Raw genomic sequence first — 25902 nt, forward strand, 5'->3', positions numbered from 1 at the left:
GGGCGCGTCTGTCTCCTCCCATCTCTAAACCGGAAGTGGCAGAGGGGGCGCGCGTCTGCCTCCTCCCATCTCTATGATCCCCCGGGAGAAGGCGCTTCCCAGGTGGTGTCCTTGGGAGGGTCGCCGCGTCAGGACCTGCAAGGAGGCGAGCCATTTGGGGGGGGGGGGGGAAGGGGTGCAAAATAATTCGGGTGAGGGGCGTCAAAGGAAGAAGGGAGGTGAGAAAGGAGGGAGGGAGGGGGGTTCTTCTCCCTGCCTGTTCGGTTGCAAATACAAGCCTTCCCTCCGTTTGGTCTCCATTGCACGGACCTTGCAATGGTCTTGCAAAGGAGGACTCACTTCCCCCCCTCCCCGGGGGATGATATTTGGAGATGATGATGATGGAGGGGGGGGGTGTTGGATGTCTTGAGGGAGGCAAAATCTCGCCCGTAAGGACAGGGAGACAATCTGCCTACAAGACCCACCAGAGCGAGAGCGAGAGAGAGGGGTGTGTGTGTGTGTGTGTGTGTGTGTGTGTGTGTGTGTGTGTGTGTGTGTGTGTGTGTGTGTGTGTGTGTGTGTGTGTGTGTGTGTGTGTGTGTGTGTGTGTGTGTGTGTGTGTGTGTGTGTGTGTGTGTGTGTGTGTGTGTGTGTACGCCCGCGTTTGTGAGGCTGTTCCTCCTTCGCATCTCTTGCAAGCGAATAAAGGGGGGGGAGGGAAGAGGGAGGTTTCCATCATCCTTCTCGCTCCCAGCCCGCCCACCCCCTCTTTCATCTTTCATTAAAAACGGTTCCTGAGTGACACGGGAGTGCGTGTCCGAGAAGGGAGGGATCCTGCATGCCTCCAGGGGAGCAAAAAGGGGGGCTGGAGAGGGAAACAAGCCTGGCTCTTTTCTCTTCCTTTCCTCTTCCGCCTAAAGTCTTGAGGGGGGGGGGACTGGAGGGGGCTTCGGGGTCCCTGGATGGGGAGCAGAAGGGAAGGGCATAAATCAATGTGATCAAGCTTTCATTAAATCTTCCCTGGCACAAGGTGAGGGACGGAGAAGACACGGTGAGGCGGCCTGTTCTTCTCCACACACAGAAAGGAAGGTGTGGGTGCGAAATCGAAGGTCGAACAGGTCTCTTTGCCCCTCTACGAGATGAGGCTGGAGATTCAATGGGTAGATTGGAAAACCTCAAAGATCCTGATTACGTAGATTCAAAGAGGTTGCCGGGGGAATTTCTGTGCTCTGAAGACACTTCTGACTTATGGGAACGCTAAGAGGGATTTCTGAGAAAAATGCAGTGCTCAGGGATCGCCAATGGCACCCCCACCGTGAAGCTTCCCCTCCTGAGTGAAGGTTGGAAGCCAGGTCTTCCAAGTCCGACACGCTCTCCAGACCCCATCCTGGCTCACCTGGAAGGGTTTTCCGGTTGGGAGAAATGCCTCCTGGTCTGCTTCTCCTTTTTCCTGCCTGTGGGAACCGGAAGCAGAGCCTGTGGTTGTTGTCTTGTTCCCAAACCCTTCCCTGACCAAGCTCTTGTCTCACAATCCGTGAGATGCCCCTTCCTTCTTCTCTTGCCTGCCTCCCTCCCTGGTGTTCCTCTCCTTGGTGCCTTTCCATTCCCCTTTTTTCTCCTTTCTGAAGGAGATTCAAAGAGATGGAGCCCACAAGGTATAAAAAAAGGCAAAGGCACTTACTGTAAGTTGTAGTTTCCTTTATCCAAGAAGGCCCTGAAACTGATTCCTTTTTTTTTTCTCTCTCTCTCTCCAAAGGAGTGGGTGAAACGGAGCTGATTTCTCCTTGACCTGAAGAGACATATCTAATTCAAAATCCCTCCGGCATTTGCAAGGCAGGTAAGAAGATTTCTTTGTTTTAGATCAGGGGTACAGTTAGTAAGATGCAAGGCATCTAGCCGCCTAGAGTGGTTTCAATGAGACTAGATAGGTGGGATATTAAATAAATAAATAAATAAATAAATAAATAAATAAATAAATAAATAAATAAATAAATAAATAAATAAATAAATAAATAAATTGTAAAGCTCAGATAAGTAAGGCAGTTAAATTTTGCCCAGTAATATCATGAGCATTTTGGGAAGCCATCACCATGGCAGATGCTGAGGAACAGAGAGAATGCTGAGATGGTTGTGATGTTTCCTGTTCTTTCTCTCAAAGGACTAAATTGGTACAACCGCCCCCTGTATTTTTCCAGTTCCATTTGCTTCTGCCAACTTCAGTCTGCAGCCTCCTGAGTGACTTCCACGTAGCTCAGTTCTCTGTGTGACCAGGGTCTGGACTTTCCTGTTTTCTCATCCATCTTAAGAAAAGTGTAGTTCTCTTATGTGTCATTATAGTTCTGCCATTCTCTGCTGTCCCATCAAGATTTACAAAGTTTTTTAAACATTTTTTTAATTATTAGATTGCACCACATAAGCCTAATACCACATAGAAAAAACACACACAATAAAAATACAATTGCATATCACATAGTGCCACCATCACCTTCAGGGCTAGCATTAAACTTCACTCAATCCATTTTCCCTCCAAAAATTCATCGTTTCTTCCCTCAGTGTATACCCCTTTTTTTCCTGGGCTTTCTTTTTGTCTCCTGACCACATGGCCTGGGGGTGGGGCCTAGGGGTGGGACTTCCTGCTTTAAAAGAGCGTGTCACAGGACCGCGTGCCTAATGGCGTGCAAAATTCTCAAATTTTGTATCTGGCCTTAATATGGTAAATAGGAAAGCCAATTAGATTTGCATAAGCCTGGGAGTCTGGAAAGTTTTAAGGATCAGATCGTACTTTTGCACTATTAAAGAGCAGGCCAGGTAGGTGGGGCTCGTCAGCCATGGAAGGCAGCCCATCTAGGAGAAGGAAAACTCCGATTTCAAACCTCCACTGCCTTGTGGCTATATCCACTCATGGAAAAGGCTTCAGGAGTTAACCTCGAGGCAAAATCCGGAGCTGGAGTCCCGAAGGAGCATGTGTTGTTCTGCCAACTCCTGTGACATTGCTGGAACCAGTTGTATTGGCTCTTGCCTTTCCATTGGATCATTTCAGCAATGTGGAGAGGGGGGATCTGCTGCTTGGGTAACAGCCTATCCTCCATATTACTTTATCCAGGCTTCATGCTCTGGAGAGGACACTCCTCGATTCAGAGCATGTTACCATAGTCTCTTGAGACTGAAGGATGCCTATGTATACCCCTTCCCTCTCCGAAATACATATTCCAGGAATACACTCCATATGTTCCCGAAATAATTATTTTTTGATTGGCCTCTTCTTATTTTCATATCACATGTCAGTTTATCATTAATTGCCATATCCCATAATTCTCTGTACCATTTCTTTAAACTGAATTGATCTCCACTTTCTTGCAAAAATTAATCTTGCAGCCATAATCATTATTACTATTAAATCCTTATTTCTTTCAACGATTCTTCTTAACCAAATTCAATAACGGGGACATTGAACAGGAAGGCATCCAAAGTGGAAGTGAAAGGAAAGTCCGATGCTGAAAAAAAATGCATAGGAACCTGGAACGTAAGATCTATGAACCTTGGTAAGCTGGATGTGGTCAAACAGGAGATGGTAAGAATAAACATTGCTGTGGCGATCCCCTCTGAAGCCTCTTAGTTTTTTTGATGTTGAGTTTCAGGCCGTTTTTTGCACTCTCCTCTTTCACCCTCATTACAAGGTTCTTTAATTTGTCCTCACTTTCTGCCATCAGAGTGGTATCATCTGCATATCTGAAGTAGTTGATATTTCTTCCGGCAATGTTAACTCCGGCTTGGGTTTCATCCAGTCCAGCCTTCCGCATGATGTATTCTGCATATAAGTTAAATAAGCAGGGGGACAATATACAGCCTTGTCGTACTCCTTTCCCAATTTTGAACCAATCAGTTGTTCCATGACCAGTTCTAACTGTTGCTTCCTGTCCCACATATAGGTTTCTCAGGAGACAGATAAGGTGGTCAAGCACTCCCATTTCTTTAAGAACTTGCCATAGTTTGCTGTGGTCCACACAGTCAAAGGCTTTTGCATAGTCAATGAAGCAGAAGTAGATATTTTTCTGGAACTCTCTGGCTTTCTCCATAATCCAGCGCAAGTTAGCAATTTGGTCCCTAGTTCCTCTGCCTCTTCGGAATCCAGCTTGTACTTCTGGGAGTTCTCGGTCCACATACTGCTGAAGCCTACCTTGCAGGATTTTGAGCATAACCTTGCTAGCGTGTGAAATGAGTGCAATTGTACGGTAGTTGGACATTCTTTGGCACTGCCTTTCTTTGGGATTGGGATGTAGACTGATCTTTTCCAATCCTCTGGCCACTGTTGGGTTCCAAACTTGCTGGCATATTGAATGTAGCACCTTAACAGCATCATCTTTCAAGATTTTAAATAGTTCAACTGGAATGCCATCACCTCCACTGGCCTTGTTGTTAGCCAGGCTTTCTAAGGCCCACTTGACGTCACTCTCCAGGATGTCTGGCTCAAGGTCAGCAACTACATTGTCTGGGTTGTCCGGGATATCCACATCTTTCTGATATAATTCCTCCGTGTATTCTTGCCACCTCTTCTTGACGTCTTCTGCTTCTGTTAGGTCCCTCCCATTTTTGTCTTTTATCATGTTCATCTTTGCGCAAAATGTTCCTCTAATATCTCCAATTTTCCTGAACAGATCTCTGGTTTTTCCTTTTCTGTTATTTTCTTCTATTTCTTTGCATTGTTCATTTAAGAAGGCCCTCTTGTCTCTCCTTGCTATTCTTTGGAAGTCTGCATTCAATTTTCTGTGACTTTCCCTATCTCCCTTGCATTTTGCTTCCCTTCTCCTCTCTGCTATTTCTAAGGCCTTATTGGACAGCCACTTTGCTTTCTTGCATTTCCTTTTCTCTGGGATGGTTTTTGTTGCTGCCTCCTGGACAATGTTACGAGCCTCTATCCAAAGTTCTTCAGGCACTCTGTCCACCAAATCTAGTTCCTTAAATCTGTTCTTTACTTCCACTGTGTATTCATAAGGGATTTGGTTTAGATTATACCTGAGTGGCCCAGTGGTTTTTCCTACTCTCTTCAGTCTAAGCTTGAATTTTGCTGTAAGAAGCTGATGATCAGAACCGCAGTCAGCTCCAGGTCTTGTTTTTGCTGACTGTATAGAGCTTCTCCAGCTTTGGCTGCAGAGAATATAATCAATCTGATTTCGATATTGCCCATCTGGTGATTTCCATGTATAGAGTCGCCTCTTGTGTTGTTGGAAAAGAGTGTTTGTGATGACCAGCTTATTCTCTTGACAAAACTCTATTAGCCTTTGTCCTGCTTCGTTCTGAACTCCAAGGCCAAACTTCCCTGTTGTTCCTTTTATCTCTTGGCTCCCTACTTTAGCATTCCAGTCCCCTAGAATGAGAAGAACATCTTTCTTTGGTGTCAGTTCTAGAAGGTGTTGTAAATCTTCATAAAATTGTTCAATTTCAGTCTCCTCAGCAATGGTGGTTGGTGCATAAACTTGGATTATTGTGATGTTGAAAGGTCTGCCTTGGATTCGTATTGACATCATTCTATCATTTTTGAGATTGTATCCCATTACAGCTTTTCCCACTCTTTTGTTGACTATCAGGGCTACTCCATTCCTGCTGTGGGATTCTTGCCCACAGTAGTAGATATGATAATCATCTGAGCTGAATTCGCCCATTCCTGTCCATTTTAGTTTGCTCATGCCCAGGATGTTGATGTTTATTCTTGCCATCTCCTGTTTGACCACCTGCAGCTTCCCAAGGTTCATAGATCTTACATTCCAGGTTCCTGTGCAGTAGAACATCACATAAGACTTTTAATATTTACATACATTTTTTCCAAATAACGCACAACATATAACATTTAACAAGGTGCAAATCAACAATTTATCGCTTTTGCTACATTCGCCAAGTCCATTCCCTTCTTCATAAGTCTTTGGAGCGCATTGACAGGGCGTCTGCCACAACATTATGAGTCTCTTTTGTCCACATTTTAATTTTGCTTTTTCCAAGTTTTATGACATATGATACCAGAGTTCTCTCTCACCACCTCGTTACTGTCCTCTTCGAAAGTCCAAGACCATCAAAAGTCCAAAACTGTAGTCATGGAGGAGTGGTAGTGCTCATAAAGGAACTGTCCTACCCTCCGGCGCGCCTTGAGATGTGGTGAAGTCCACTTCCCTCTGCACCTTCACGATACTCGCGACTTGTAGACAGCTGGGGTTCCTCGCCAACCTGCAGCTTCCCTCTCAGGAATGACCTAGGAAGAAGGTTCTTGCAGTCATCCGCCTGGCTCGGCGCAGCTCCTGTCTCGAATCCAGAACCTCTGCGATGGCGACGCCTCTCTGGCACTCAGAACCTCTCCGCAAGCGGTCTGCCTCTGGTGCTGTCTTCCATCTCTTTCCGTCTTGTAATTTTAGCTGCTCTACAGAGTTTCACCTCTCCCTCTGGAGCTGCTATTGTGATGCTCTCGGTTAAACCCTTTAGGTAGGGCCTAGCAAGATTCAGCCTAACTCTCAATCCTTTTGCATTTTGCACCACTGGCATGGTTAGGCTACATTGCAACCTATTAAGCTTTTGATAGGTCACCCCTCTGCCTTCCCAGTATGGCCATGCATGTTTTCGCAGGGTCTTTTTCCTTCTCTTATATTGACCCAACTTTGCTTTCCGGCCCCAAAGTTTGGCTAGATAGGTTCGTTCTCTATACAGTGTAACTGCCTGTGGGTGTGCAACCCCGGTGTCAAATCTGTGCACTACACCCTTGGCTACTTCGGGCTCGTTGGAGCAAACATGCTTGCCCGTCAGAAGCACGGCTCTAGCTTCTCTTTGTTGTTCTGGGGTTACTGAGGGACTGATTTGGTCCTCCTCTGGGGTATATTTGTGTTCCCCCCTCCTTTCCCCATAAGACAACTCGAGGCTTTCACTGTCTGCTCCTTTCAATGACAGCAAGACAACCTTTTCCTTCCTACAGTAGGGCATGATCATTTTCACCCGGTCCACTATCCTGCCTGTCTTTCCCTTTAACAGTTCAATGTAATCTCCCTTGTTCACTTGGGAGGTTGCTTGCATCATCTTAGAAGGGAAATAGGTTCCTAGAAACTTGAAGAGCTCAGAAATAAACTTCCTGCTACCCATTTGCCTCAGCAGAGCATCTACAATGTTCTGAGCCTCAATATTCTTCAGGGGAACTGCCTCGAGATAACGTGTTGCACATTCCGTGAGATTCAGACTGAATTTGTTTCCCCTCAGGGTAACTCTGGGCAACAGTTTGACCATGTCTACCCCAATGTGTTGGACTGGGTTCAAAATGACAGCTGAAGGACACAGTTTGGCGTCAGATTTGCCACTGCACTCCCCTTGCCTCTGACCTCCTTCACACCTCTGGCCATATTCTTTTAACTGCTCTTCCCTTTCAAGGCAGTAAATAAAGGTAAAGGTAAAGGTTCCTCTTCACAATTTTTGTCCAGTCGTGTTTGACTCTAGGGGGCGGTGCTCATCCTCATTTCCAAGCCATGGAGCCAGCGTTTTGTCCGAAGACAATCTTCCGTGTTCACATGGCCAGTGCGACTTAGACACGGAACGCTGTTACCTTCCCACCGAGGTGGTCCCTATTTATCTACTTGCATTTGCATGCTTTCGAACCACTAGGTTGGCGGGAGCTGGGACAAGCGACGGGCACTCACTCCATCATGTGGATTCGATCTTACGACTGCTGGTCTTCTGACCCTGCAGCACAGGCTTCTGTGGTTTAGCCCGCAGCGCCACCACGTCCCTAAGTTTCACACTGTCTCTCACTCACAGAATCTCTCTTCATACTCCCTACACCAGCCTTTATATCCAGTCCCCTCCCCCCTTGGCTCCACCTTCCGTCCCCTCATTGGCTCCTTCTCCACTGCTCACCTGTGATGGATAAGTGAGGGCAGGGCTTTTCGCTACAATTGCCATCCTGGGCTCAGTGAACTAATATGGACAGGAATGGGCGAATTCAATTCATACAATTATCATATCTACTATTGTGGGCAAGTATCCCATAGAAGGAATGGAGTAGCCCTCATAATCAACAAAAGAGTGGGAAAAGCTGTACTGGGATACAATCTCAAAAATAATAGAATGATTTCAATACGAATCCAAGGCAGACCTTTCAACATCACAATAATCTAAGTTTATGCACCAACCACCAATGCTGAAGAGGCTGAAATTGACCAATTCTATGAAGATTTACAACACCTTCTAGTACTGACACCAGAGAAAGATGTTCTCATTATATGGGACTGGAATGCTAGCATAGGGAGTCAAGAGATAAAAGGAACAACAGGGAAGTTTGGCTTTGGAGTTCAAGACTAATCAGGGCAAAGACTGATAAGAGTTTTGTCAAGAGAAGAAGCTGGTCATCACAAACACTTTTTTCCAACAACACAAGAGCCGACTCTACACATGGACATCACCAGATGGGCAATACTGAAATCAGATTGATTATATTATCTGCAGCCAAAGATGGAGAAGTTTTATAGTCAGCAAAACCAAGACCTGGATCTGATTGTGGCTTTGATCATCAGCTTCTTATAGCTAAATTCAAGCCTAAACTGAGGAAAGTAGGAAAAACCACTGGGCTAGTCCGGTATAACCTAAACCAAATACATCCCTTATGAATGAATACACAGTGGAAGTGAAGAACAGATTTAAGGAACTCGATTTGGTGGACAGAGTGCCTGAAGAACTATAGATGGAGGATCATGACATTGTACAGGAGGCAGCAACAAAAACCATCCCAAAGAAAAGGAAATGCAAGAAAGCAAAGTGGCTGTCCAACGAGGCCTTACAAATAGCAGAGAAGGGAAGGGAAACAAAAAGCAAGGGAGATAGGGAAAGTTACAGAAAATTGAATGAAGAGTTCCAAAGAATAGCAAGGAGAGACAAGAGGGCCTTCTTAAACGAATAATGCAAAGAAATAGAGGAAGAGAATAGAAAGGGAAAAACCAGAGATCTGGTCAAGAAAATTAGAGATATTAAACGAACATTTTGTGGAAAGATGGACATGATAAAGAACTAAAATGGTAGGGACCTAACAGAAGCAGAAGACATCAAGAAGAGGTGGTAAGAATACACAGAGGAATTATACCAGAAAGATCTGAATGTCCCACTAGCAATGTTATGCTTAAAATCCTAAAAGGTAGGTTTCAGCAGTATGTGGACCAAGAACTCCCAAAAGTACAAGTTGGATTTTGAAGGGGCAGAGGAACTAGAGACCAAATTGCTAACTTGCGCTGGATTATGGAGAAAGGCAGAGAGTTCCAGAAACACATCTACTTCTGCTTCATTGACTATGCTAAATCCTTTGACTGTATGGACCACAGCAAACTATGGGAAGTCCTTAAAGAAATGGGAGTACCTGAACCCCTTATCCATCTCCTGAGAAATCTATATGTGGGACAGGAAGCAACAGTTAGAACTGGATATGGAACAACTGATTGGTTCAAAATTGGGAAAGGAGTACGACAAGGCTGTATATTGTCCCCCTGCTTATTAAACTTATATGCAGAGTACATCGTGCGAAAGGCTGGACTTGATGAACCCCATTAAGATTGTCGGAAGCAATATCAACAACCTCAGATATGCAGATGATACCACTCTGATGGCAGAAAGTGAGGAGGAATTAAAGAACCTCTTAATGAGGGTGAAAGAGGAGAGTGCAAAAAATTGTATGAAGCTCAATATAAAAAAAAACTGAGATCCCGGTCACTGATCCCATCACCTCCTGGCAAACAGAAGGGGAAGATATGGTGGCAGTGACAGATTTTACTTCCTTGGGCTCCATGATCACTGCAGATGGTGACAGCAGCCACAAAATTAAAAGATGCCTGCTTCTTGGGAGGAAAGCGACGACAAACCTTGACAGCATCTTAAAAAGCAGAGACATCACCTTGCTGACAAAAGTCTGGATAGTCAAAGCTATGGTTTTTCCTGTCGTGAGGTATGGAAGTGAGAGCTGGACCATAAAGGCTGAAGACCAAAGAATTGATGCTTTTGAACTGTGCTGCTGGAGGAGACTCTTAAGAGTTGCTTGGACTGCAAAGAGAACAAACCTATCCATTCTAAAGGAAATCAACCCTGCGTGCTCACTGGAAGGAGAGATCCCGAAGCTGAGGCTCCAATACTTTGGCCATCTGATGAGAAGAGAAGACTCCCTGGAAAAGACCATGATGTTGGTAAAAAGTGAAGGGAAGAGGAGAAGGGGACGACAGAGGATGAGATGGTTGGACAGTGTCATTGAAACTACCAACATGAATTTGACACAACTTCGGGAGGCAGTGGAAGACAGGTGGGCCTGGCGTGCTTTGGTCCATGGGGTCATGAAGAGTTGGACACGACTAAACAACAATTAAAAACCCTTTGGTATCAGCAGACAAATAGCTACCTGTCCAGACGCCTCTTTTTCTATTCTTTGTGAGCCAGTTGGTAGCTGAGCATGTGCATTAGATGCTTCTTTGTATTCCCCTAGATATATGGTTCTTATCCCCTATTGTGAAGAATGGGGCCATCGGTATGCGATCGCATTTGCGATCGCAAAATCCCAATCGCTATGCGATTTCGTCGTTATACAGTGCGCCCGTTAAGCGAGGCACCACTGTACTGTGGTACCTCGATTTACTAACTTAATCCGTTCCAGAAGATGGTCGTAAGTCGAAATGGTTGTAAGTTGAAGCAGCATTTCCCATTGAAATGCATTGAAACCCGGTTAATTTGTTCTGGCTGTTTTTTAGTTGTATCTCGAGGTGCCGGTTGCAACTCGAAGCATTCGTTCCCATAGGAACAAATGCAAAAGCAGTTAATCCATCCTCTACCACCAGGGGGAGAATTTTCTTCTTTTAACCTAAGATGGTAATGGTAAAAGTTCCCCATGACATTTAGTCCAGTTGTGTCTGACTCTAGGGTGTGGTGCTCATCCCCCGTTTCCAAGCCATAGAGCCAGCGTTTGTCCGAAGACAGTTTCCATGGTCACGTGGCCAGTGCGACTAGACACGGAATGCTGTTACCTTCCTACTGTGGTGGCACCTAAGATGACTTAGTTTTTAAAAAGGGGCAGGAAAGGAGGGAGGGAACAATGGGGGAAAGAAAGAAAGAAAGAAAGAAAGAAAGAAAGAAAGAAAGAAAGAAAGAAAGAAAGAAAGAAAGAAAGAAAGAAAGAAGGTCATCACTGGGGCTCACAGACCCCTTAGACAAAAGTTTGTACTTTTAGAGAGAAGAGAGAGAGAGTGAGAAGACAATTGGGGGAGAGAGACTTTGAGGTCTAAAACACCTTTTAAACAAAACACTTTTAAACCAAACACTTTTAAAACCAAACACATTTTAAAACCAAACAGCTTTTAAAACCAAACACATTTTAAACCCACCCACCAACACCTTTTAAAATAAAAGAGAGGTCTCAGCTCTGGAAGACATCACGGTGACTTCTGGCTGGAGGACAGGCAGGTGGGTGGTGAGATGGTCATCCCTGCGAGGTAGAGGTCCCCTCCTCTGGGTCGTCTTCTCCAGGGGTTCCCTGTAGCTGTCTCTTAGCTGCAGGCTCCATCTTGGTGAAAAATTTGTCCAATTTCACCTGCTTCGTCCTGTGCTGCAGAACCTTTCTGAAATGGCTGACTACGTTGTCGTTCCAAAACTCTTCCTCTCACAGTCCTGTTTGGGTGGTGCCTCTCAACGAAGTCCTGGCACTCGTTCCATTTCTTGCAGATAGATCTTATCTCCTCGCCACTAACCTGCGCTGCCTCTTCCTCTTCCTCAGTGGAAAGCTCTTCCACAAGAGCCTTCTACGGCTCGGTTTGCAGTTCTGCAAGTGCTACTGTGGTCAACTCCTCTTTGTGGTTTTCAACCAGCTCCTCTACATCCTCCTCATCGACATCCAGACCCACGTCTTCACCCATGCAGATGATGTCCCTCGCCGCCTGTGAACCAGCCGCCTAGAGTGGTCGTATAGACCAGGTGGGCGGGATACAAATAAAATAAAATAAATAAATCTGTCACCTCAGTGTCATTGTCTGTGGCACATTCTGGCCACAGTTTCCTCCAGGCGGAGTTCAACGTCTTGAGTTGTGACATCTTGCCAGGCCTTGTCGATGAGTCTGATGCCGTGGAGGACGTTGATTGGCAGTGGGGGGGGGGACCTCCGAGATGCCTCCCATGATGGCGGAGAAGACCTGGAAGGCATCCGGAGGCATGGTTGGTGGCCTATGGACTGGAAGGGGGAGGTGGGGAAAGTGCCAAATTTGAATTTGGCGCTTTCCCTGCCTCTCCCTTCTGGTCCGTATGTCGATTCTCCAGCTGCAACTTGATGGGAAATTTTGCGGCTGGAGAAGTCCGTACCTCGAAAGGTACGCACATCGAGCTGTGCGTAAGTCAAGGGTCCACTATCTCTGCTTCCAGCTTTCCTTCACAAAGTCTGTCAGTTGGTCCCATACTGCCTCTGAAAGCATATCTAGTTCCGCAATATCCAATAGCTTCTTTAATAGCTCATCCATCATTGGTATTTCTCCATTCTTCCATTTTAAAGCCCAGAGTAACCTAGCTGCAGTGTATTTATTTATTTTATTTTATTTTATTTTATTTTATTTATATCCCGCCTATCTGGTCAAGCGAGGACCACTCTAGGCGGCTAACAACCTTAAAAATAATACAGTAAACAATGTAATAAACAGTTCTAAATCATAAAAACACTACATTACGATGCAAAAACACAAAACATAGAACAGTAAAGAAGGAACGAAAGAGGTCATGAGTTATATATACAGTAGACTATTTTATTTTCTTCTCCGGCATTATATTCAATAATAACATTTCAGATTTAAAACTTAATTTTTGCTGAACAATTTTTGTGATATTTCCCAGATGTGTAACCAAAATATACCGTATTTTTCGCTCCATAAGACGCACCGGACGTTAAGACGCACTTAATTTTTAAATACTGAAAATTAAAATAAAATAAAAATATATAAACAGAGCAAGTCCCACACTGGGACTGCCAAAAAAAATCACCAAAAAACAAAGCAACATAGAAACATACCCCCCAGCTCAAACCTACCCTCCAAAACCCACCCAGAACATTTTTAAAAAGTAAAAAGCAGCAACTAATTTTTAAATACCAAAAAATAAAGTAAAAATAAATAAACAGAGCAGGTCCCATGCTGGGACTTCAAAAAAAGTACCAAACCACAAATCAACATAGAAACATACCCCCCAGCTCAAACCTACCCTCCAAAACCCACCCAGAACATTTTTAAAAAGTAAAAAGCAGCAACTAATTTTTAAATACCAAAAAACAAAGTAAAAATAAATAAACAGAGCAAGTCCCATGCTGGGACTTCAAAAAAATTACCAAAACACAAAGCAACATAGAAACATACCCCCAGCCCAAATCTACCCTACAAAACCCACCCAGAACATTTTTAAAAAAAGTAAAAAGCAGCACCTTACCAGTGGAAAGCCTCCTGGAGGTCCTCAGAAGCCAGCGATGGTGGTGGTGGGGGACCCCCATGGGGCCTGCTGAGGCCTCCGGAGGCCTCGGAAGCCAGCGATGGTGCCTGGGGGAGGCCCCCAAGGGGCCTGCTGAGGCCTCCGGAGGCCTCGGAAGCCAGCGATGGTGCCGGGGGGAGGCTCCCACGGGGCCTGCTGAGGCCTCCGGAGGCCTCGGAAGCCAGCGATGGTGCCGGGGGGAGGCTCCCACGGGGCCTGCTGAGGCCTCCGGAGGCCTCGGAAGCCAGCGATGGGGCCTGCTGAGGCCTCCGGAGGCCTCGGAAGCCAGCGATGGTGCCGGGGGGAGGCCCCCACAGGGCCTGCTGAGGCCTCCGGAGGCCTCGGAAGCCAGCGATGGGGCCTGCTGAGGCCTCCGGAGGCCTTGGAAGCCAGCGATGGTGCCGGGGGGAGGGTTCCAAGGGGCCTGCTGAGGCCTCCGGAGGCCTCGGAAGCCAGCGATGGGGCCTGCTGAGGCCTCCGGAGGCCTCGGAAGCCAGCGATGGTGCCGGGGGGAGGGTTCCAAGGGGCCTGCTGAGGCCTCCGGAGGCCTCGGAAGCCAGCGATGGTGCCGGGGGGAGGGTTCCAAGGGGCCTGCTGAGGCCTCCGGAGGCCTCGGAAGCCAGCGATGGGGCCTGCTGAGGCCTCCGGAGGCCTCGGAAGCCAGCGATGGTGCCGGGGGGAGGCTCCCACGGGGCCTGCTGAGGCCTCCGGAGGCCTCGGAAGCCAGCGATGGGGCCTGCTGAGGCCTCCGGAGGCCTTGGAAGCCAGCGATGGTGCCGGGGGGAGGCCCCCACAGGGCCTGCTGAGGCCTCCGGAGGCCTCGGAAGCCAGCGATGGGGCCTGCTGAGGCCTCCGGAGGCCTCGGAAGCCAGCGATGGTGCCGGGGGGAGGCCCCCACAGGGCCTGCTGAGGCCTCCGGAGGCCTTGGAAGCCAGCGATGGGGCCTGCTGAGGCCTCCGGAGGCCTTGGAAGCCAGCGATGGTGCCGGGGGGAGGGTTCCAAGGGGCCTGCTGAGGCCTCCGGAGGCCTCGGAAGCCAGCGATGGGGCCTGCTGAGGCCTCCGGAGGCCTTGGAAGCCAGCGATGGTGCCGGGGGGAGGGTTCCAAGGGGCCTGCTGAGGCCTCCGGAGGCCTCGGAAGCCAGCGATGGGGCCTGCTGAGGCCTCCGGAGGCCTCGGAAGCCAGCGATGGTGGCGTGGAGGGGACAGTATTTGCTCCATAAGACGCATACACTTCTCCCCCCACTTGTTTTGAGAGGAAAAGTGCGTCTTATGGTGCAAAAAATACGGTAACTATCTTTCCACATTTTTGTCCAGTCATCGATATAGATATAACCAAAGTTGTGTGCCTGTTTGACCATCATCTCCTTCACCCTCTTGCTAATCAGGTTATCATGGGGCACTTTGTCAAAAACTTTGCTGAAGTCAAGACATATTCCATCAACAGCATTACCACTATCCACCAGGGAGGTTACCCAATTACTTTTCTCATCTATTGTGGGTCCATCTTTCTCTTGGGCCCTTGGATGCTGATGTGCTCAGGCAGATGGAACTGTACATCTGCAGTACAGTGGTGCCTCGCTAGACAGTTTACCCCACATGACAGTTTTTTTGCTAGACATTGGCTTTTTGCTATCGCTATACAGTGATTCCTATGATTCGCAGAACAGTGATTCCTATGGGGGAATTTCGCTGGACGATGTTTGGTCCCTGCTTCACAAACTGAACCGATTTTGACAGCTCCCTCTGTGCTCGCAAACAGGTGTTTTTGGGACCTAAGCTTCACAAGACAGCAATTTAAACAGCTGATCGGCTGTTCACAAAGCGGCTTTCTTCGCTAGACAACAATGATTCTTCCCCATTGGAATGCATTAAACAGGTTTCAATGCATTCCAATGGGGAAATGCTTTTTGCTAGACAATGATTTCGCTAAACAGCTATTTCAGTGGAACAGATTATCATCATCTAGCAAGGCACCACTGTATTGACTACCTGGAAGTTCACTCCCACTTTGGACCAACAATTCTCACAGAGGTCTCTCCCTTCTCACTGCCTTGGGAGATTTCCGCTAATTGCATCCAACAGAGATGACTTGGTGGGGGAAGTGGCAGTAAGGGGAACTCTAGGTGAGAGTGACCTCAGAGGGTGATGATTAATGGGAGGAGGTAACAAGTGGGGTTACCCCAAGGCTCAGTCCTGGCCCTGGTGCTCTTCAACCTTTTTATTAATTACAGTGGTGCCTCGCTTAACGATGTTAATTGGTAAAAAAACATCGCTATGGGAAAACATTGTTAAGCGAAACGCCATTTCCCATAGGAATGCATTGAAAACCGGTTAATCCGTTCCAATGGGAACGGATTACCGTCCTTAAGCGAAAATCCCCATAGGAAACATCGCTAAGTGAAACAATGTTTCCCCCATTGGAAAGCTATTGAAATGCATTGAAGCCGACTCAGTGCATTTCAATGGCTTTCTGATGTCCGTTTTCGCTCATTTTTAAGTGTCTTAGAATGTTTGAACCTGTTGTAAATGCTTGGAATCGGTAGTGCACCTTGTGAAACATGTGCAAACTTAATTTGGCTTTGTTCTTTTTTTTTTTTTGTATTTTTTATTTTTTATAAGGGATAACAAAAAGGAAAAGGGAATTGGGATTGATGAGGAAGAGGGGAGACAATAACATACTTTCATCCATTCTGTACCTATTGCCATATCAAGATTTTAAATTATTCTATTTACTCTTTTCTGCCTTCTAGATTCAGTTCTCCTTTCAATATGTACTGTTCACAAGCTGCCTGTTGATTCTGTCCACTTGTTAAATAGAACCCATCTTTCTGTTGCCTTTTGCAAGGGATAGTCCTTCATAACTTCTGATAAAATGTCCATTTCGGCTATTTCCCGTATCTTTTCAATAAGATCTTCTTGTTTCGGTACCGTTGATCTTTTCCAATTTTTAGCATATAAAATTCTAGCTGCCGTAACTATGTATATAACTATATAATTCTTTGACTTATCTATATTTTCAGATATCATACTCAATAAAAACAGTTCTGGGGTTAATGGCACTTTACAGAGCAATATTTGTTCCAACATTACATGTACTCTTTTCCAATATTGTTTCGCTACTCCACATGACCACCACATATGATAATAGCTTCCCACTTGTGATTCACATTTCCAACACTTATTTGATACATCTGTATACATCTTTGACAATTTTTCTGGGGTCATGTGCCATCTATAAAACATCTTATATATATTCTTTAAAGTTCACCGATCTTGTAAGCTTTATATTATTTTGCCATATTTTCAGCCATTGATCAATATCAATGTTATGCCCTATATTTTGTGCCCACTTAATCATACATTCCTTAACCATTTCATCTTGCATCTTAATTTCCAACATATAATTATACATTTTCTTAACAGTTTGTTCTTTTGAACCTAATAAAAGTTTGTCAAAAATCGTTTGCTCTAAGTAGAAGCCTTCTATTTTATCTTTTGTATATCTAGATTCTAGCTGTGCTCTAGGCCACCACTCTATATATATATTCTGTGACTCTAGCTCTTCTTTAGACTTTAGTTCACCATCCTTTTTTAATAGATCTTGATATTTTAAAAAGTTTGTTTTTGTCATAAGACTGGGTTGGATAAAGGCCTCTAACGGTGACACCCATACAGGTATTTTGTAATAAATTTGTTGTACAATTTTTCTCCACATTCCCAGTAAAGCTCTTCTTATCATATGTGAATTAAAAAAATTTTGTTCTTTGTCCTTTTTATACCATAAATAGGCATGCCAGCCTAATTGCAAATCATGTCCCTCCAAGCTAAGTAATCTATCATTTTCTAGAGTTATCCATTCTTTTATCCAATCTAGAATACAAGCTCTATAATACAGAACCCAGTCAGGAAGACCAAAGCCACCCCTCTGCTTAGCATCTTGCATTGCCTTAATTTTAATTCTTGGTTTTTTACCTTGCCATATAAATCTCGTGATTATCTTATTACATTCTTTGAAAAATGACTGTTTTAATATTATAGGGATTGACTGAAATAAGAATAGGATTTTTGACACATTTCAGCCTGTCACGCCTGATACTGTCGCCAGGGTGCTTGATCGCTGTCGTGCCACCACCTCTTCCCTTGACCCCTGTCCGCCCTGGCTAATCAAAGCAGCCAGGCCTACAACAACGGAATGGGCCAAGGCAATAATTAATGGGTCTTTCCTGGAGGGCAGATTTCCATCTGCCCTCAAGGAGACACTCATTAGGCCCATTAGGAAGAAACCAAGTTTGGCGGCGGACACAATTGGCAATTATAGGCCCGTCGCCAATGTTTCTTTCCTAAGTAAGGTGGTGGAGAGGGTGGTGGCCGACCAGCTTCAGGCGCACCTGGACGAAACAGATGCCCTGGATCCGTTTCAGTTGGGCTTCAGGCCGCGCCACGGCACAGAAACGGCATTGGTCGCCCTGTGTGATGACCTACTGAGAGAGGCCGACAGGGGCAACGTGTCCCTGCTGGTCCTCCTCGACATCTCAGCGGCCTTTGATACCATTGACCACGGTATCCTCCTGGGGAGGCTCTCCGAGTTGGGAATAGGGGGCCTTGCACTGGCCTGGCTCCGCTCCTTCTTGGAGGACCGTCCCCAGAGAGTCCAGCTTGGGGAGAGCGTCTCGGCCCCGTGGAATCTCAATTGCGGGGTTCCACAGGGGTCGATCATCTCCCCAATGCTGTTTAACATCTATATGAGGCCGCTGGGTGGGGTCATCAGGGGGTGTGGAGCTCGGTGTCATCAGTATGCTGATGATACTCAGCTCTACATCTCATTTCCACCTTCCGCAAGAGATGCCGTTCTGTCCCTCCAGTGCTGCCTGGGGACCGTACTGCAATGGATGCAGGAGAACGGGCTGAGGCTGAACCCGGACAAGACGGAGGTACTAAGGGTGGGCGCCCCCACAGTCGGGAGCTTGGGAAACTCCCTCTCTTTTGGGGGGGTGACCCTTCCTGCTAAGGATGGGGTCTGCAGCTTGGGGATCCATCTGGACCCGGCGCTCACTATGGAATCCCAGGTGGCGTCGGTGGTCCGAACCACCTTCTACCATCTTAGGCGGGTAGCCCAGCTGCGGCCCTATCTCGATGTTGGGGCGCTCACCACTTTGGTGCATGCGCTCGTAATCTCAAGATTAGACTACTGTAATGCGCTCTACGTGGGGCTGCCTTTGAGGCTGTTGCGGAAACTTCAGGTGGTCCAGAATGCGGCGGCCAGACTCCTCAGTGGGGTGAAAAAATTCCAACACATCTCACCCACTCTGGCCGCATTGCATTGGCTGCCCATCAGATTCCGCATCGACTTCAAAGTGTTGACGCTTACGTACAAAGCCCTAAATGATTTAGGGCCTCAATACTTGGCGGAACGCCTTCTACCACCAAGATCTACCCGTGTCACTCGCGCGAGCCAGGAGGTGAGGCTGAGGAGCCTAACGCCGAGGGAGGCCCGGAAGGAAAAGACAAGAAATCGGGCCTTCTCGGCGGTGGCTCCTCGCCTCTGGAACAACCTTCCCCCCGATATTCGCGCGGCCCCCTCGCTCGGTATTTTCAAAAAGCAATTAAAAACATTGATGTTTCGGCAGGCCTTCCCTCCTAGTTAATTCCTGATCCCCTTCTCTTTTCTTTCCTAATGTTTTAACCCAATTGTTGAACGTTATCTATTATGTAATTCTGTTGTTTTTATAGTGTTATCCCATGTTGTAAGCCGCCTAGAGTGGTCTATCGACTAGATAGGCGGGATATAAATTAAATAAATAAATAAATAATAAATAAATTCATTAATTTTTGGTGATTTTTTGTTTTCCCCATTTAAATCCATTGAACTGTCCGTTCAATAGATTTAAATGGGGAAAACAAAAAAATCACCAAAAATTAACGAAGACTCAGAACAAAGCCAAACTAAGTGTGCATAGGTTTCACGAGGTGCACTACTGATTCCAAGCATTTAAAACAGGTTTCAAACATTTTAAGACACTTAAAAATGAGCGAAAACGGACATCGGAAAGCCATTGAAAAGCACAGAGGCTAAGTAGTACATAGGCATCCTTCAGTCTCAAGAGACTATGGTAACATGCTCTGAATTGAGGAGTGTCCTCTCCAGAACATGAAGCCCGGGTAAAGTAATGTGGAGGATAGGCTGTTACCCAAGCAGCAGATTCCCCCCTCTCCACATTGCTGAAATGACTATTCCAAGCATTTAAAACAGGTTTCAAACATTTAAGACAGTTTTAAATGAGCAAAAACGGACACTGTTAAGTGAAATTCCCCCATAGACCACATCATTAAACGATGCAGAAAATTCCTCAAAGAAACCCATCGCAAAGTGAATACAATCACTAAGCGAGGCACCACTGTACTTGGATGAGGGAGTTCAGGGAATGCTTTTAAAATCGGCATACAACATAAAATTTGGTGGAAGTAATACTTAGATATATTCAAACACAGTTTTACAGGTGAACAGGCTTCTCACATTTAGCCAAGAAAAGGCATACAGTGGTGCCTTGCTTAACGGGCGCCCAGTTTAACGATGAAATCGCATACCGCCGAAGATTTTGCAATCACTTTTGCGATTGCATTGCGATGTTCCCTATGGGGAAAAATCGCTTTCCGATGATCGGTACCCTTTTCGCTTACCGATCATCGCAAAGCGATGATTTTTTAACAGATGATTGGCGGTTCCAAAATGGCCACTGGGTACAAAAAATGGCTGCCCGCTGTGTTTTCACACAGATTGCTCGCTTACCGGGCAGCGAAAATGGCCGCCATATGGAGGATTTTCACTTTAAGGTGAGTTTAAAGCCCATAGGAACGCATTGAAGGGGTTTCAATGCATTCCTATGGGCTTTTTAAAATCGCATAGCGACGAAATCGCTTTGCAGCAATTTTTGCTGCACCAATTATCGTCGCTATGCGAGGCACCACTGTACTTTGCTAGTATAAAGCTCCTCTTGTTTCTCACCTTCTGCCCGCTCACTTTTGATAACCTTTTCAGGAAGCACCTGTGACGTCCCTCTTTCACGTCACAATGGTCAGGACACTCTCTCATTCACACTTTATTTACGCTGCCACCAACCACTCCTTCATAAGATTCTTCAGACAAATGTATGATTTTAAAAATAAAAACTTGTATTTTATTGATAACAACAGAAGGAATGGTAAATCACTTTATCAACTAAGATAAAAAGGCAATCAGTAATAATAAAGTATCCCCTCATATACACTCTGTCTCAAACCTTAACTAACTCAGTACTTCATGCCCTAACTCAACTCTCACTCTAACTCTCCATAACTCTTCAAACTCTCAACTCTCACATCATTCACTCCCCCCCCCTTATATACACAGCTCCACCTCCTGGAGTCCCACCTCCTGCTCTGCTATAGGCAGATGGGTTCCAGCATAACCATGATAGGCAGATGACGTTATCGCAGCCATCACAGCACCCATTTGTTTTAGTAAAACTACAGACATTAATAAAGTGATATAGATTTGAGGTGTGGATAATACAGTGGTGCCTCGCATTACGACGTTAATTCGTTCCAGCGAAATAGCTGTAGAACGAAAATGTCGTAATGCGAAATTAAAAAGCCCATAGAAATGCATTAAAACCCGATTAATGCGTTCCTAGGGGCTTGAAACTCACCGTCCAGTGAAGATCCTCAATAGAGCGGCCATTTTCCCTGCCCGTGCAGACAGGAATCTGTCCCAGAAAAGAGCGGGAAGCCATATTTTTTAGCCGGTGGCCATTTTGAAACTGCCGATCAGCTGGCTGAAATGGTTGTTGTGGGTTTTTCGGGCTTCTTGGCCGTGTTCTGAAAGTGGTTCTTCCTAACGTTTCGCCAGTCTCTGTGGCCGGCATCTTCAGAGGACAGCAAACTGTGCTGGCTGAAAATCATCGCTTTGCGAGAATCGGTTCCCGAAGCAGGGAACCAATCATCACAAAGCGAAATTCCCCCATAGGAAACATTGTTAGCGATTGCAAAACCTTCAACGTAAAGCACTTTCATTGTAAAACGGACACTCGTAATGCGAGGCACCACTGTACGAATCTGTTCTGGGATTGTGAGTGGTGGATGCTATATAGCTAACACCTTGGAAGAGAGGAACAAAATTCATAAAGATCTTGATAAGTTTGAGCACTGGAGTGAAAACAATGGAATGAAATTGAACAGAGATAATACTTTGGTTTGATTCCTTGTGAGGTTCTGTGCTCCTTCCTTCCTTCTCTTTTTAATCCAACAGGTAAGAAACAGAACAAGCAGTGTTCAAAGGAGCCCTCTCTTCTGTCACTGAAAGGAACCAAGTGTGAATAATAATAATAATAATAGCAATAACATTTGAACGGCAGAGCTGGCACCGGACCCCTTTGTAAAATGAGTCTAGTTCCTCTCAAAGAGGCACATTGGAGAATCAAACCCAACTTCTGATTTCACAGCCGGAGACGTATACCATTCAGGTCCCAGCACTCTAGTGAAACTTTAAAAGGAAAAAAATTAGACACCCAAACAGAGAAATACAGCAAAAGGGAAGACAAAAAGGGGGGGGACGAATCAGAGTCTGATGTTAACGAGCTCCTGTCTTCCTGGAAAAAAAAAACTGAAGAAAAAAGCAGGAGAAAGTGACCCATGAACAGAAAAACATTCAGGTGTACTTCATATTTAAAGAGACAAGACAGAGTCCACCCATAGGAAAAACCAAATCATTGCATGGAACATGGAAAAAAGTGTCACTATGAACAATGAATATATTTCACCTGAAAAAGATGTGAGATGGAAAAAACAATATAAATGTCTGGAATCTGGAAACAGCTTCAGTCAGAGCAGTTCTCTCAGTTCCCATCGAAGAACTCACACAGGAGAGAAGCCACATAAATGCATAGAATGTGGAAAGAGCTTTGGTGATAGCAGTCAGCTCAGAAGACATCTAAGAACTCACACAGGGGAGAAACCATATCAATGCATGGATTGTGGAAGGAGATTCAGTTACAGTGGCAACCTTAGTTCCCATCAACGAACTCACACAAGGGAGAAACCATATAAATGCATGGATTGTGGAAAGAGCTTCAGTTACAGCAGCAGCTTTAGTTCTCATCAAAGAACTCACACAGGGGAGAAACTATATCAATGCATGGAATGCAGAAAGACCTTCAAGTGCAACCGTAACCTTATTTTACATCTAAGAATTCACACAGGGGAGAAACCATATAAATGCATGGAATGTGGAAACACCTTCAGTCAGAGCAGTGCTCTCAGTTCACATCAAAGAACTCACACAGGGGAGAAACCATATAAATGTATGGATTGTGGAAGGAGATTCAGTTACAGTGGCAGCCTTAGATCCCATCTAAGAACTCACACAGGGGAGAAACCATATAAATGCATGGAATGTGGGAAGAGTTTCAGTATCAGCAGTACCCTTCATTTACATCAAAGAATTCACACAGGGGAGAAACCATATAAATGCATCGAATGTGGAAAGAGCTTTGGTAATAGCAGTAGACTCAGAACACATCAAAGAATTCACACAGATGAGAAACCATATAAATGCATGGAATGTGGAAAGACCTTCAAGCAAAAAAGTACCTTTCATTTACATCAAATAATTCACACAGGGGAGAAACCATATAAATGCATGAATTGTGGAAGGAGATTCAGTTACAGCGGCAGCCTTAGATCCCATCAAAGAACTCACACAGGGGAGAAACCATATAAATGCATGGAATGTGGGAAGAGTTTCAGTAGCAACAGTACCCTTCGTTTACATCAAAGAATTCACACAGGGGAGAAACCATATAAATGCATCGAATGTGGAAAGAGCTTTGGTAATAGCAATAGACTCAGAAGACATCAAAGAATTCACACAGATGAGAAACCATATAAATGCATGGAATGTGGAAAGACCTTCAAGCAAAAAAGTAGCTTTCATTTACATCAAATAATTCATACAGGGGAGAAACCATATAAATGCATTGAATGTGGAAAGAACTTCAGTGAAAACAGTACCCTTTGTTTACATCAACAAACTCACACAGGATTGAAACCGTATAAATGCATGGAATGTGGAAAGAGCTTTGGTAATAGCAGTGGACTCAGAACACATCAAACAATTCACTCAGGGGAGAAACCATATAAATGCATGGAATGTGGAAGGAGCTTCAGACAGGGCAGCAACCTTAGTTCCCATCAAAGAACTCATACAGGGGAGAAGCCATATAAATGCATGGAATGTGGAAACACCTTCAGTCAGAGCAGTACCCTTAGTTCACATCAAAAAACTCACACAGGAGAGAAACCATATAAATGCATGGGATGTGGGAAGAGTTTCATTAACAACAGTAGTCTTAGCTCCCATCAAAGAATTCACACAGGGGAGAAACCACATAAATGCATTGAATGTGGAAAGAGCTTCAGTCGAAGCAGTACCCTTCGTTTACATCAAAGAACTCACACAGGGGAGAAACCATATAAATGCATGGAATGTGGGAAGAGCTTCAGTAGCAACAGTAGCCTTCGTTTACATGAAAGAATTCACACAGGGGAGAAACCATATATATGCATGGCATGTGGAAAGAGCTTCAGTGACAGCAGTAATCTCAGTAAACATCAAAGAACTCACATCTTGTATAGAAACCTTGTAAATGCATAGAATACAGTCAAGCTTCACTCAGAACTGTCACCTAAGTTTATATTTAAAAATTGAAACAGGAAATCATCTTACTTCATTTGAGAGAGGAGATCCAGGCAAAAAACATAAGTGACTTGGAATCTGGAAGAGCTTCGGTGACAGGAGCAGTGTTACTTCACATCAAAGAACTGGCATTTAAATGAAGGGAATCTTCATTCACAAAGATAGCCCATTAGTGAATTTGTTAAAGCAAGAACGCAGAAAATTCAGCAGAGTTAGCAGAATAAAGTCCAGTCCAGGCAGTCCAAAAGAATCACACACACGCAGGCAGCTTCACCAACACCAGTGTGTATCTATAGGCTATATACAGCAGTGCAGTCTGGCAACATAACAGCATAACACTCATCAGAACAGGAGGAAGTACATCTATGGTAATAGTGATAATTTTATGAAACATCAGAAGCACAACTGTTTTCTTTCCCTCAGTGGAAGATGCCAGTCTCTAAATATATGGAATATGGGATGGCTTTGGGTGAAGGAAAAAAAATTTAATCAAAAGAATAATATGAGATAGAATCTCAGTTGATTTATGCTAATATGACCTTCCCTTTCCTCTTTCAAGGGAAGCCAAACTTTTAATCTAGATGGGAAATATGTGATCTTCTGTTTGAGAGGTGACACCTTCTGGCACAGAATTATTTTTTTGAAAAAAGGAAGAAAGAGAAAATATTTCTGAAAATCTATCTTAGTTATTTAAAAATAGATGTTAGGACAATAAGCTTGTATATCTGGAGTCACTGTCTTCATTAAAAAATGGTGGAATTCCTGTTCAGCTCAGTTTAATTCACGACAGGGTTTACACCCAAGGAGTCTCACTGCAGAAGTACATTGTGGTGAACTATACAATTTGATTGCCCAATGAGCTGGCCCCCAACTGCACACCAAGCACCCAGTTGAATTTGCTGCTGTGCCCATGGCACTGCCTCTTGGATACGACTTTTATTTCTGTTCAACTCACTACAGCTCCAAGTTCTGCAGGCCTGGCTATACAACAGGATTTGGACCTGTGAATGGGTGAATCGCCCGCCTCAGTGATAATTAGACAACAGGGAGTAGGATTAGTACTAAAGCTGAGATGCAGAAATTGGTTGAAGAGAATGATCTAAAACATGTCCATCACTGAGAGGTCTGATTGGACATGAGGCAAAGCGAGTTAGAGGCAGAAAAAGTGAGAAATGGCCACTTACAGTGGTGGCTCGCATAGCGATCACTCCGTTGAGCGATGAAATCGCTTAGTGACTGAGTTTTTGCGATCGCAAAAGCGATCGCTTTGCGATGGTCCCTATGGGGTTTTTTGCTTTGCGATGATCGCGGGGAAGCGATCATGGCAAAGCGACCCTTTTTAAACAGCTGATTGGCGGTTTCAAAATGGCTGCTGGGTAAACAAAATGGCCACCCACTGTTTTTCCTCGCTTAAGAGGCAGCGAAAATGGTGGAGCTATGGAGGATTTTCGCTTAAAGGTGAGTTTTTAAGCCCATAGGAACACATTAATCACATTTTAATGTGTTTCTATGGGCTTTTAAATATCGCTTAGCGGAATGGATTAACATCACTAAGCGAGGCACCACTGTACTTGGAATATGAGAAAAAAATTAAAGAGGGACTTTGAGCAGTTTCCAGACACACACTCCTTACTTGAGATATTGCTGGTATTTCACTTTCTCAGTTTCAGGAGGCCTTATTCTTGTCCCCAGAACCCCAAATTACAGT

General features: G+C 45.0%; 1 protein-coding gene across 5 annotated transcripts; it reads left to right on the forward strand.

Moving 5' to 3' along the window:
• The first annotated feature begins 20 nt into the window (after window positions 1–20).
• LOC110070978 (uncharacterized) lies at window positions 21–24957 on the forward strand. Of its 5 annotated transcripts, none has more exons than XM_020778712.3 (3): window positions 21–145; window positions 1736–1816; window positions 21750–24957. In XM_020778712.3, exon 3 carries the CDS (start codon window positions 22221–22223, stop codon window positions 24150–24152), a length of 1932 nt encoding a protein of 643 aa, XP_020634371.3. In that variant the 5' UTR covers window positions 21–145; window positions 1736–1816; window positions 21750–22220; the 3' UTR covers window positions 24153–24957. The 5 variants fall into 5 exon arrangements, with proteins under 5 accessions (XP_020634371.3, XP_078243770.1, XP_072844108.2 ...); XM_078387644.1 differs by having other exon boundaries at window positions 68–191; XM_072988007.2 differs by having other exon boundaries at window positions 69–102.
• The last annotated feature ends 945 nt before the right edge of the window (window positions 24958–25902 follow it).

This window comes from Pogona vitticeps, chromosome 2 (assembly GCF_051106095.1).
Source record: "Pogona vitticeps strain Pit_001003342236 chromosome 2, PviZW2.1, whole genome shotgun sequence".
Lineage (NCBI taxonomy): Eukaryota > Metazoa > Chordata > Lepidosauria > Squamata > Agamidae > Pogona > Pogona vitticeps.

Coding starts and splice junctions, on each gene's coding strand:
- LOC110070978 (XM_020778712.3), top strand. CDS start 22,221: ATGGAAAAAAGTGTCACTATGAACAATGAATATATTTCACCTGAAAAA.